This window comes from Cetorhinus maximus, chromosome 14, assembly GCF_964194155.1.
Source record: "Cetorhinus maximus chromosome 14, sCetMax3.hap1.1, whole genome shotgun sequence".
In the NCBI taxonomy this organism is placed as follows: Eukaryota; Metazoa; Chordata; class Chondrichthyes; order Lamniformes; family Cetorhinidae; genus Cetorhinus; species Cetorhinus maximus.
Window position 1 is genome coordinate 40,046,684 of NC_135892.1, and position 14,209 is coordinate 40,060,892.

The following is a 14,209-nucleotide window of genomic DNA, read 5'->3' on the forward strand; positions in this document are numbered from 1 at the left end:
CAGTTTGCCAAGAATCAGTATCCTATGTATACATACCCTTTAAATAGCGCTATAAAGGTTAAATATTGCAGAGCATTCACATTTTGCAACACTGAAACACTCAGACAGATCAAAACCTTGGATATGACATTCAAAACCTCTGCCTTCATTTTAGATAGCGGAAAAAAAATAAACTTCTATGCAGTTCGGAAGACATTGGAACCACTACTAAGAAATAAAAGCAAGAGAGGAGGCCATTCTGCTTATTGTGTTTCTGCCAGAGCAATCTAGGCCTAATCCCAAGGGGGGAAAAAAAGACAAAAGTCAAAGAAACAGACTGCAGAGAAAGCAATTTACATTTTGAAGAACAAATTAAGTTCAATGAGCTCAAAGGAGCTTCATCCCTTTGCACTATGTTACGTTGATTTACAATATTACACGTATACCATAATAATGGCTCATGCAAAAGCAAATGGTCTAATGTGAGCTATGTGTATAGTTTGGAAGCAATATTTGGTAACTAAGGTGAATCCACTGCACTGATCCACAAGAATCTTTCACAGCCATGTCGATATAACAGACCTTATTTTCAAAAGCAGAAAGATGTGTTAAGTGTTAACCTTCTCCAGTTTCAATTGTTGTTGCATCCCAAAAAATGTGAGCGAAGAACCTCCAAGCATTGAAAGGTACTGGATATTTCTCTTGGTTGGGAGGAGTTGTCATGGGCCAGGCAAAGGGAAATGTGGAGGTGGGTTTTTAAGTGAGGGAGACAGGATGGCATGGGCAAAAGACAAAGGGGGGGTGGGGGCGGGGGGAGGGTGCGAGCGTGGGCACCAGAGCTTGCAAGATAAGAGGGGAACAGCAGTAGACCTGGCTGGAAGAAGGTATACAATGGTGTGCTCCAGGGGTCAGTATTAGGGTCACTGCTTTACATCATTAATATAGATCAAGATGGCTTGGGTGGATAGGACACTTTCAAAATCTGTAGATGACAAAACTTGCAAGTATTGTGAACTGTGAAGAGGATAGTAAGAAACTTCAAGAGTACATAGGCTGCTGGAATGGGCAAACATGTGGCCGTTGTAATTTAATGCAGAGAAATGTGAAATGAAACATTTTGGGAGGAAGAATGGGGAAAGATGATATAAACTAAAGGTAACAATTCTAAAAGGGGTGCAAGAGCAGAGAAACCTGGGGGTGTATGTGCACAAATTGTTCAAAGTGACAGGTCAGGCTGAGAAAATGGTTAGTAAAGCATATGATCCTGGACTATATAAATAAAGACGTCCAGTACAAAGGCAACTCCTCGTTTTGCAGTGCCAATGAAATAGTGACATTCAGCTGAAAACTGTCAATTCTGTCTTTTGAAGTGCACATGGAATCCAAGCACTGATGCATAAAAGAATAACTCTAAACATTTAGAAAGAAACAACTACTTTTAAGATAAATCTAAAAAATAAACCAAGTGGAAAACTCACCGGTGCCTTCTTGTCTATGGGTTTGATGACAAATTTCTTGTCATTGAAGGAGATGTTGCGAATTTCACTCCATGGGAAACCAATCTTGGGTGTTAGTCTAAGATTTAAAAGATGACTTTATACTTTCCATTCGGAGCTTCAGCTAAACTAAGCATTTAATTCCACATATACTAAACGAAGAGCTGCACATTCATTACTTTTACGTAGACCCATAATTTATTGGAGATGCATCTTTGGTACATAATATTAGGAGAAATGGTAGTAATTTAGACAAATTATGAATTTCTATAATTAATGGTATTAAAAACAGGTTATTTACCTTGTGAATATTACACTTTAAATGTCAAAAGTTAAATTGAGATTCATGATTACCAAGTTATGTTACAGAGCCCAAACTAGAAAAGGTATCATAAGGACATAAGAACAACTAGCTATCCAAGACTTGCACAAATAGTAAAAAATGTACATTAAGAATGACTGATTTTTAATATGAAATTGAACCCACTTTGAAAACAAAAGAAAACAGCCCTCGTGTGGAATAATGTGCGCATTTCTGGGCACCACTTTTTAGGAAGAACATGGAGGCTATGAAAGTGTTAAGAAGTGATTTACAAGTGTTTTCAAGATGATGTGAGGTTTTGATCGAGTAAAACTATTCCCTCTGGTGAGTGGGTCAACAACAAAAGAGGCCATAGATTTCAAAGCACTGGCTAAAGACCAAAGGGGAAATGAGAATTTTTTTCCATTTAGTTGACAGGATCAGGAACGCTTCAGCTGAAAAAAATGGTGGAAGTTGATTCCATAAATAATTTTAAAAGGGGATTTTGACAGGTGCATGAGTGAGGAACTTACAGGGCTATGGACAAAACCAATGCTCTGAATGGGTCCCTTCTGCAAAGTAATCTTCTAAATTTCAATGAATTTATGAAAAAAAGTGAGAATGGAGGATTAAGCATAACCCCGCTTTCAAAGAACAAGTTCAGGTCTACTTTTGTGCTGCAAGGTCTTACGATTTTATCACTTATTTTAATCACTGCACCACTGGGAGCCTTGCTTTCAACTGTTTAAACCTCAAGGCTCTATAATTCTCTCATTAGACCTTTTTCTCCTTCAAGATGGTCAAAGGGAAGGGTTTTTATGAGTAAGTTTTTGGTCACAGAAGCAGGCTTTTTGGCTCAGCAAGTCCATACCAGCTCTCTGTAGAGTAATCCAGTCAGTCCCAATTCCCCACTCTTATCCCCAAAGCCCTGCAAGTTTATTTGTCTCAAATGCCTATTCAATTTCTGCTTCCACTTGCTGCCTAAAAATGTTCTTCCCCTGCATCTTCCATCAAAAATCTTAAATCTGTGTCTCTTAGTCCTTGTACCATCAGCTAAGGACAGCTATTATTAGTCTACCTTTTCCAAACCTATCAATCTTGCAGACCTCCATCAAATTTCCCCTCAATCCCCTTTGCTCCAAGGAAAATAAGGTTAGGTTGGAGAAGCTGGGATTGTAGTTAAAATCCTTCATCCCTGGAACCATTCTGGTAAATCTCCTCTGCACCTTCAAGGACTTTTCCTGAAGCGTGGTGACTAGAACTGGATGCAAGATTCTAGTTAGGGCCTAACCAGGGCTTTATAAAGGATGAGCATACCTTTTTGCTTTTGTACTCAAAAGCCTCTACTAATGAACCCCAACATCCCACAATGTTTTACTACACAACATATCTTGCCACATTCAAGAGATACGCTCTTAAATCCCCAGGTCCCTCTTTCCCTTCACACTACTCATAACTGTGCCATTAAGTCTATATTGCCTCTCCCAATCCCTTCTGCCAAAATACATCACCTCACTTCTCTTTTTTTAAATTCCATCTGCTACTTGCTATCCTATATCCTATCACAGCCAACTGGTATCACCCACATTTTTTGCCACACCTCCAAGTTTGGGATCATTGACAAATTTTGAAATTTCTCTGTAGTGCAATATTCAACCGTTTATCACAATTTGCTGTTTTATGTCCTTCTATCCAATTTTTTATGCATGCTGACACTGACCGTCCTATTCCATAAGCCTCAATTTTGTTAACTAGCCTTTTATGTGGTACTTTTGTGAAACCCTTTCTTAAAATCCATATAGACAATATTCAGTAAATTTCCTCATCAATGTTCGGTTATTTAATCAAACAATTCACTTTGACAAACAAAATGTGCCTTCTACAAATCCGTGCTTGCTCTCAAACCTCTCCAAGCGCCTGTTAATATCTTCCCTGAACATAATTTCCAAAACCTTATCCATCACTAATGTTAAACTGATCCGCTTCTAGTTACAAGGAATTGACTTGCATCCTTTCTTGAACACAGGTGTTACACTTGCCACTTCCCAAACCTCTGGCACCTTCCCTGTATCTCGAGATGAGGGTTATTGCAAGTCCCATCACTATCTCCAGCCCCACTTCCCTTAGCAGTTTGAGATGCAAGCCATCCAGGCAACTTAATCTACTAAGCATGGTCAGCCTTTCCAGTACATCCTGTTCATCAATTTTCATCCCATCCATTACCTCTACCATTTCAATGATATTTTTTCAGCATCCCCTGCTTAGTAAACACTCATACAAAATACTCATTCTAGCTTTGCCCTGCAGCTTGAAGCATATCTCACTCTTTTTGTCCTTCATTACCTAATCCTGCTTCTTACTACCCACGCACCATTTGCATGCCAGTAGATTTGAGTTACCCTTTATGTTAACTGCCATTTTGTTCTCATATTCTCTCTGCCATTCATATTTTTCTCTTCGCTTCCCCTTTCAACTTTTGTATTTGGCCTGGATCTCACTTGAAGAATTCACCTGACAAACTTTTTTTGTTTTATCATATTCTCTATATCCCTCATCATCAAGGAGCCCTGGTTTGGGTTCCCCTTCCTTTCACTTTGTTGGAATGTACCTAGCCTGTACCTGAAACAACACCTCCTTAAAAGATGACCCATTGTTGTTACAGCTTTTCCTGTCAGTCTTTGGCTCTATTTTAACCTGGCTAGATCCCATCTCATCCCATTGAAGTAAGCCCTCTTCCAATTTAGAAGTTCTGCTTTAGATTGCACCATATTCTTCTCCATTACTAATCTAAACTTTATATTATGACGATCACTCTTATCCAAGTGTCACTCCACAGACACTTGGTCCACCTCATTTCCCAGCACCAGATCCAGGAATGCTTTTTTCCTAGTTGGACTGAACATACTAGTCAAGGAAGTTCTCCTGAGCCCTCCTTACCATTTACTGTAACATTATCCCAATCAATATTTAGGTAAGTCCCTGATATCACCACTCTGTAGTTCTTGCACAGCTGATTTCCCTGCAGATTTGTTCCTGTATTGCACTCTCACTATTTATAGAGGCCAATCATGTGATCATAACCCTTTTGCTGCTCAACTCTAACCAGATGAATTCTATCCTTGCCACCCTGCCAGCGCATTCTTTTTCTCTTTCCAACACCACAATAACTTCCCTATTCAGCACTGCCTCCCCACTTCCCTTTTTTCCTTCACTATCTTTTCTGAACACTATTTATGAATATTAATCTTCCAGTCCTAACCATTTTTAAGCCACATTTCTGTCATTGCCACTATGTCATATTCCCACATGGCTATTTGAGCTTGTAGCTCACCAACCTTACTGACCTTATTTTGTATGTTTACATAAACACATTTTAAATCTGTGTTTGTATTCCTTATAGTCCTCCTTAGTCTACTTCTATTTAATATGATACCACTCCCTTCCCTAGTCCTATCAATCACTCCTGCTCCTTCATGCAATTTATTCCTCTTCTACTCTTCTATTTCTATAGGCTAGTGCCCATCCCCTTATATTGATAGATTTCTAGATATTAAAAGTAACAAGGCATTTAGGGATAGTGCGGGACAAATTGAGGTAGATCAGCCATGATCTAGTTGAATGGCAGAGCAGGCTCAAGGGGACGAATGGCCTATTCATGTTCATATTTCCTATGTTCCCTTGCCAATTTAGTTTAAACCCTCCCCAGCCACACTAATGAGTCTCCCCATGTGGTACCAGCCCTGTTGAGATGCAATCTGTCCCATTTGACTAGGTTCCTGGATCTGGTGCTGGTCTCAATGCCCCAAGAACCTGAAGCCTTCCTTCCTACATTAAGCCTCAAGTCACGCACAGTTCCTCCCTATCTTCCTACTTCTACTCTAGCTAGCATGTGACACTCGGTGTAATCCAGAGGTTATTACTTTTGGAGGTCCTACTTTTTAAACTTCCGTTCCATCTCCTGAAAGTTTGACCAGAGAACCTCAATATCTTCATCCCTGTCATTGGTACCAGAGCATCTGGCTTCCCCCTGCAGGCTATTCTGCACACTCATGATGTCTTTTACCCTGGCACCAAGGGACAAACACACCATGCAGGACTCACGATGACAGTTACAGAAATGCCTGTCTGTCCCTTGACTGCAAAATTCTGTAGCCACTGCATTCCCATGCTTTGCCGTTTCTCCCTTGCCCATTAGTGACATGGTCCAGACTGCATTCCTTCAAGATGTTGTTGAGGGCTTTAAACTAAATGGTGGGTGGTGGGAGGGGCGGGGTGGATCACGTGAGAGGAAATGTGGTAAACTAAAGAGAGAAAGGACAAAATAAGAGAGCAGGGCAGCGATATGGGTAATGACAAGCAGAGTGTGGCAGGAAGAGAATGTATAAACTTAAGCGTACACCAGCAGGTAAGGCCAGAGTTTGCAAGAATGGTAAAAAGATAGAATTAAAGGCTCTATGTGAATGCATGCAGCAATCATAAAACAGATTAATTGATAGCACAAATAAAAATAAATATGACCGACCTGATAGCCATTTCAGAGGTGTGGTTGCAAGGTGACCTTAATATTCAACATTGACATTTCGGATTGGCAAGAAAAGGTATGGGGTAACTCTTAAATAAAGCCAACATTAATACAGTAGTGAGGGATGACTAGCTCAGAAGATCAAGATGTAGAATCAGTTCGGGTAGAGATAAGAAATAGCAAAGGTAAGAAGTCAATTATAGGAGTAGTTTTCAGGTCCCTAACAGTAGTTAGGGGCCTGAACAGTAGATTGTATGACAGAATATACAGGGAGACATAATGGGCACTTGTAAGCAAGGTACTGCAATAATCATGGGTGATTTTAATTTTCATATAGATTGGGTGAATCAGATTGGCCAAGGTTTCTGGAAGATGAGTTCATGGAATGCATTCAAGGCAACTTCTTAGAGCAGTATATTCTGGGGCCATCCAGGGAACAAGCTATTTTCAATCTGATAATGTGTCTGGATTAATGACCTCATAGTAAAGGAGCCTCTAGGCAACAGTGATATTGTGCAATGAGATGGGGGTAATTAATGATCTCATAGTGAAGGAGCCCCTAGGTGGCAGTGACCATAATATGACTGAATTTTACATTCAGTTTGAGAGAGAGAGAGGAGTGTGCCTGAGACTAAGTTTTTAAACTTAAATAAGGGCAATTATGGGGGCATGAAAGCTGAGCTGGCTAATGTGAATTGACAAATTAGGTTAAGCGGTAGGTCAGTAATTATTAGCCACTGCATCTCTAAGGGAGTATTTCAGAATGCACAGAATAGATATACAAGTAACAAAAAGTCCAAGGGACAGACACACCATCTATGGTTAACTAGAAAGGTTAAAGATGGTATCAAGCTTAAAGAAAAAGCATATAATTGTGCAAAGACTGGTGGCAGGTCAGAAGTTTGGACAGAATATAAAGGAACAGCAAAGAATGACTAAAAGACTAATAAGGAGGGAAAAATTAATGTATGAGAGAAAGCTAGCCAGAAACATAAAAACAGATAGTAAGAGTTTTTATAAATATTTTAAAAAGAAAAAAAGAGTTAACAAAGCAAGCATTGGTCCTATAGAAAAAGTAAGTCTGAAGAATTGATAATGGAAAACAAGGAGATGGCATATATGAACAGGTATTTTGCATCCGTTTTTACCAAAGACAATACAAGTAACACCCCAGAAGCAGCTATAAACCAGGAAATGGAAGTGGGAAGGTAGTCAGGATAATTATAGTCATCAGAGAAGTGGTACTGAGTAAATTGTTGGAGCTGCGGGCTGACAAGAGTCCGGGTCCTGATGGACTTCATCCCACGGTTTCAAAAGAACTGGCTAGTGAGATAGTTGATGCACTGGTTTTAATTTTCCAAAATTCCCTAGATTTGGGAAGGCCCCATTAGATAGGAAGATAGCAAATGTAACTCCATTATTCAAAAAGGGAGGGAGACAAAGTGGGAAACTACAGGCCAATTAGCTTAACATCTGTCATAGGGAAAATGTTAGAAGCTATTATTAAAGAAGTTATAGCAGGGCACTTGGATAAGCTCAAGGTCATCAGGCAGAGTCAACATGGTTTTGTGATGGGGAAACAGTGTTTAACTAATTTATTGGAGTTCTTTGTGGAAGTAACATGTGCTGTGGATAAAGGGGACCCAGTGGATGTACTGTACTTAGATTTCCGGAAGGCATTTGATAAAATGCCACATCAAAGGCTATTGCAGAAAATAAAAGCTCATGGTACACAGGATAACATATTGGCATGGACAGAAGATTGGTTAGCTAACAGGAAGCAGAGAGTAGGTATAAATGGGTCTTTTTCAGGTTGGCAAGATGTAATGAATGGTGTGCCACAAGGATCAGTGCTGGGGCCTCAACTGTTTACAATTAATATAAATGACTTGGATGAATAGATGGATGGGATGGTTGCCAAATTTGCTGATTACACAAAGATAAGTAGGAAAGTTAAGTTGTGAAGAGGACAAAGAGGCTATAAAAAGATATAGATAGGTTCTGTGAGTGGGCAAAGATCCAACAAATGGAGTATAATTTGGAAAAATGTGAAATTGTCCATTTTGGCAGGAAGAATAAAAGAGAAGCTTATTATCTAAATGGTGAAAGATTGCAGAGCTCTGAGATGCAGTGGGATCTGGGTATCCTAGTGCATGAATCACAAAAGGCTAGCATGCATGTACAGCAAGTAATTAGGAAAGCTAATAGAATGTTATCATTTATTGTGAGGGGAATTGAATACAAAAGTAGGGAGGTTATTCTTCAGTGGTACAGGGCACTCGTGAGACCACACTTTGAGTACTGCGTACAGTATTGGTCACTATATATAAGGAAGGATGTAAATGCGTTGGAAGCAGTTCAGAGAAGGCTTACCAGACTAATACCTGGAATGGGTGAGTTGTCTTATGAGGAAAGGTTGGACAGACTGGGCTTGTATCTGCTGGAGTTTAGAAGAATAAAAGGCAACTTAATTGAAACATAAAAGATCCTGAGGGGTCTTGACAGCGTGAATGTGGAGAGGATGTTTCCTCTTCTGGAAGAATCAAAACCTAGGGGGTCACTGTTTAAAAATAAGGGGTTGAGATGGAGGTGAAATTTGTTCGCTTAGAGGTTCGTGAGTCTTTGGAACCCTTCCTGAAAAGGTGGTGGAAGCAGAGTCTTTGAATATTTTTAAAGGCAGGGGTGGATACATTCTTGGTAAGCAAGATTAGGTTATCAGGAGTAGGTGGGATGCAGATTTCAGGTTACTAGGGGTAGGTGGCATGCAGATTTCAGGTTACTATCAGATCAGCCGTGATCTTATTAAATGGTGGAGCAGGCTTGAGGGGTTGAAAGGCCTATTCCTGCTCCTTTTTCGTATGTTTGTACAACACGATAGAATTTCACATTCGGTTTGAGAGTGAGAAGTGTGGGTCTAAGGCTCAAAGTCTTAAGCTCAAATAAGCACAATTACAAGGACGTGAAGTGGACTGGGAAAATAAATTAAGTAAGAAGATGGTAGCGAAGTGGTGGCAGACATTTAAGGAGATACTTCATAACTTTCAACAGATATATTCCATTGAGAAAGAAAGACTGAGAAGATTGCATCATCTGTAGCTTAGTTAAGGATAGGATCAAGTTAAGAGAAAAAGTGTATAATACTGTGAAAATTAATGGTAGGTCAGAAGATTGGACAGATCTTAGAAACCAAAGAATTACCAAAAGAACAAAAGAACAACAAAGAAAAGTACAGCACAGGAACAGGCCCTTTGGCCCTCCAAGCCTGCGCCGATCATATTGCCCGTCAACTAAAACATTTTGCACATCGGGGGTCCGTATCCTTCTATTCCCATCCTATTCATGTATTTGTCAAGCTGCCACTTAAATACCATTCTCGTACCTGCTTCCACCACCTCCTCTGGCAGCGAATTCCAGACACTCACTACCCTCTGCGTAAAAAACTTGCTGCCCCGCACATCTCCTCTATAGTTTTCTCCTCTCACCTTAAATCTATGTCCCCTAGTAATTGACTCTTCCACCCTGGGAAAAATCTTCTGACTATCTACTCTGTCCATGCCACTCATAATTTTGTAAACTTCTATCAAGTCGCCCCTCAATCTCCGTTGCTCTAGTGAGAACAATCAGAGTTTCTCCAACCTCTCCTCATAGCTAATAACCTCCAGACCAGGCAGCATCCTGGTAAACCTCCTCTGCACCCTCTCCAACACCTCCATATCCTTCTGGTAATGTGGCGACCAGAATTGCACGCAATATTCCAAGTGTGGCCTAACCAAGGTTCTATACAGCTGCAGCATGACTTCCCAGCTTTTATACTCAATACCCCTGCTGATGAAGGCAAGCATGCCATATGCCTTCCTGACTACCTTATCCACCTGCGTTGCCACTTTCAGTGACCTGTGGACCCGTACACCCAGATCCCTCTGACAATGATTTTCCAAAATTCCCTAGACTCTGGAAATAATGAGGGAGAAATTAGGGTATGAGAGCTAGTTAGAAAAATAAAAATGGGCAGTAAGAGTTTCTACAAGTATTTAAAAAGAAAGAGTAACCAAAGCAAGCACTGGCCCCTTAAAGAAAGAGACAGAGGAATTAACAATGGGAAACAAGGAAATGGCAGAAGCTTTGAACAAGCATTGTGTATATCTTCACTGTAGGAGACAAAAAAAAATCCCAAGAATACTTGAAAATCAAGAGGGAAGAATTTAAAATAATCACTAGGGTAAAGGGGCTGGGAAAACTATCAGGCTGACAAGCCCCTTGGACCTGATGGCTTGCATCATAGGGCCTTAAAAGAAGTTACTGCAGAGTTAGTTTACACATTGGTTCTGATATTCCAAAACTACCTAAATTCTGGAAAGATCCCAGTGTATTGGAAAGCCACGAATATAACGCCTCTATTCAAGAAAGGAGGGAGACAGAAAGCAGGAAACTATAGGCCAGTTAGCCTACCATCTGTCATAGGGAAAATGTTAGAATCCATTAGTAAGTAGGTAATAGCAGGACATTTAGAAAATCATAATATAATCAGGCAGAGTCAACATGGTTTTGTGAAAGGGAACTCATGTTTGACTAATTTATTAGAGCTCCAGAATGCACAGGTCAGGAGTGTGATGGAAAACTCCCCACTTGCCTGGATGAGTGCAGCTCCAAACCCATTCAAGAAGCTTGACATCATCCAGGACAAAGCAGCTCACCCGATTGGCACTCCTTCCAAAAACATTAACTCCCTCCATCACCAACACACAGTGGTAGCAGTGTGTACCATCTACAAGATGCAATGCAGGAACTCACCAAGGCTCCTTAGACAGCACCTTCCAAACCCAGGACCACTACCATCTAGAAGGACAAGGGCAGAAGATAGATGGGAATGCCACGACCTGGAAGTCCCCCTCCAAGTCACTCACCATCTTGACTTGGAAATATATCGCCATTCCTTCACTGTCACTGGGTCAAAATCCTGGACCTTCCTCCCTAACAGCACTGTGTACCTACACCACATGGACTGCAGCGGTTCAAGAAGGTAGCTCACCACCACCTTCTCAAGAGCAACTGGGGATGTGCAATAAATACTGGCCCAGCCAGCAAAGCCCACATCCCGTGAACGAATAAAAAAAAACATGCAAGGTGGAAAAAGGGGAATCTGTAGACATAATGTCCTTGGATTCCCAAATAGTATTCGATAAAGTGCCACAAAGGTTACGGCACAAAATGAGAGCTCATGGCGTAGGGAGTGACATATTATCATCGATAGAAGATTGGTTAGCTAACAAGCAGAGAGTACAAAGAAATGGGTGATTTTCAGGTGGGCAAACTAGTGAAGTGCCACGGGGATCAGTGCTGGGGTCTCAACTATTTACAATCTATCTTAAATGACTTGGATGATGGGACTGAATATACAGTAGCTAAATTTGATGACACAAAGCTAGATAGAAAAGTAAGTTGTCAAGAGCACAGTCTTCAGGAGGGGTTTAGAAAGGTTAAGTGAGTGGGCAAAAAAAATTGGCAGATAGAGGATAATGTGGGAAAACATTGACAGGAAGAATAGAAAATCAGTATATTATTTGAATGGAGAAATACTGCAGAACTCTGCTGGACAGAAGGATGTGGGTGACCTGGTTCATGAATCACAAAAAATTAGCATGTAGCTATAGCAAGTGATTAGAAGGCAAATGGGATGTTAGCAAGGGGAATAGAGTATAAAAGTAGGGAAATGTTGCACAGCTGTACAGGGTCTTAGACCACATCTAGAGTGCTGTGCACAGTTTTGATCTCCTTAAGAAAGGACTCAATTGAATTAGTTCAGAGAAAGTTCATTTGACCAATTCCTGGGATCGAGGGGTTATCTTATGAGGAAATATTGAGCAGGTTGGGCCTATAATCATTGCAGTTTAGAAGAATTAAATGATCTTATTGGAACATACATGATCCTGAGGGTGGTTGACAAGGTGGATGCCTAGAGGAAGTTTCCCCTTGTGGGGGAGTCTAAAACCAGAGGACAGTTTAAAAATTAGGGTCTTCTATTTAAGGCAGAGAGGAGGAGATTTTTTCTCTCGGAGGGTCACTGGTCTGTGGAATTCTCTTCCCCAGAGAGCATAGAGTATATTCAAGGTAGAGTTGGATAGATTCTTGATGGACAAGGTAATCAAAGATTATGGGGGGGGAAGCACAGGCAAGAGAGGCTATAGTCAGATCAGCTACGATCTTAGCAAATGGCGGAGCAGACTCAAACGACGAATTGGCCTACTCCTGCTCCTAACTTTTGCATTGTGTATTCCCAACAATCTCCAATGCTCAGGGTGTATGCCACCCTCAAGACTCCACGCCTTCTGCCTCTTCCAGATCCTTTCAGATGACCACCCACCTACTATCCTGAACGCTCTCTGCCTGTAGGGTGGCCACCCCGGAACATATGATCCAGAAAACCCAGCCTCCATGATACTCTGCACTGATTCCAGCTGCTCTTCAAGCTCCAAAGCCCTGAACCTGAGCTCAAGCTGGAGATACTTCCTACACGTGTGGCCCACCAAGGCGCATGAAGTGTCCTAAAGTTCCCACATGTGCAGGAATTGCAAACAATAGGCCTCAGCTGCCAATCCAGGATGTAAAAGAATTATTTTTTTCCCTCTTTTAGAATGTAGTTGGTAGTTTGCTTAAAACTACTAATTTTAATTAATGCCTCTGGACCTGCTCTATGCTAATACTCTTCTAATTCACCTGTTATACATAAGCTGATGGCAATTTAAATTTCCCACCTTGTGGTTTATATGAATGGCCTAGTCTATAGAGAGGGAAAACAGAGATATACTCAAACAACCACTTGCCCACTTTCCTGTGATGTTACACCAATAATTCTTCCCCACTCCCTCCCCCCACCCCAAGCATGGCTGTCCACTCCCACCTAGCTCTTTATTCCCCCTCTAATTGCACTCTGCTCCCACTCTTTATTCTCTCCCCAGTCTCACTCTGCTCCCACTCTCAGGCCTCAGTTTTCCGCTCTTTATCCCCATGAGAGCCTGGCTCTGCTCCCGCTCTTACTGATGCTGCTGTCAGGCAGCCTGCCCTAATACCTCTTTGCAGCCCAGTGGAAAATTGTTCTTCTTAACACTTACAAAGCACCTTAGGAGATTTTATTACATTAAAAGCACTATGTAAATGCAAGAGGTTGTTGGCAGGAGAGACTTCCACAAACCCTGACAGGAAAAGATCCCAAAACCACTCTACTAGCTGCTGGATCAGTAACAATAATAACTAAGCCCTATGCTTCCTGAACAGAGTTCACTGTCATGTTACTACATTATACCATGTATTGTAGCTTGAAAAACCAGTTCAAGTAGCTATGGTTACACATTGGAAGATAGCAAATCAATAAAGAGAAACATTTTCTACATACATTCAGCTAAATATCACAGCTGCCACACCCCTCACCAGGAAACCAAAACATAACCTAAATTAAGCTGCTTTCGATACAGGCCCATTCTTTTCGATTGGTCTCAACTCAGTCAACAAAGTCTACTCATTCCCAATGAATGTGGTAATGCATTGAGGGGTTATCTAAAACAAAATCACTTACTTGTCTTCTTTTTCATAGATATTGAGACCCAGAGCATCAACACCCAACCATAAGTCCGTTCCTTTCTTATTTTTGATATCAAAGTAGTTGACACCATACATTTCTAGATCCTGGGCAATCTTCAGGTACTCTAACATGGCATCTTCTCTGTTGATGAGATGAACAATTTAAATACAGACTCAAAAAACAATAAACAAGCAGTGCCTGAGAAGTTCCCCAAAATGAGATACTCTTCCGTATATTTTAAAGATAGAGGGTGGGACGGAGAATTTGATGGACCAGCTAAAGGTCCGTTGACTTCGGGCGGGGCCCAGAGACTAAGATCCATAAGCAAGAGGACA

General features: G+C 41.0%; 1 protein-coding gene across 2 annotated transcripts in view; it reads right to left on the reverse strand.

Annotated features, from left to right (window-relative positions):
• Window positions 1-14,209, reverse strand: part of ezrb (ezrin b) — a 139,167-nt gene that overhangs the window by 28,744 nt on the left and 96,214 nt on the right. For both annotated transcript variants that reach the window (XM_078556834.1, XM_078556833.1), the window contains exons 7-8: window positions 13,869-14,015; window positions 1,458-1,554 (exon numbers count right to left, since the gene is read on the reverse strand). In XM_078556834.1, coding sequence (XP_078412960.1) covers window positions 1,458-1,554; window positions 13,869-14,015 — 244 coding nt within the window. The remainder of the gene's footprint in view (window positions 1-1,457; window positions 1,555-13,868; window positions 14,016-14,209) is intronic.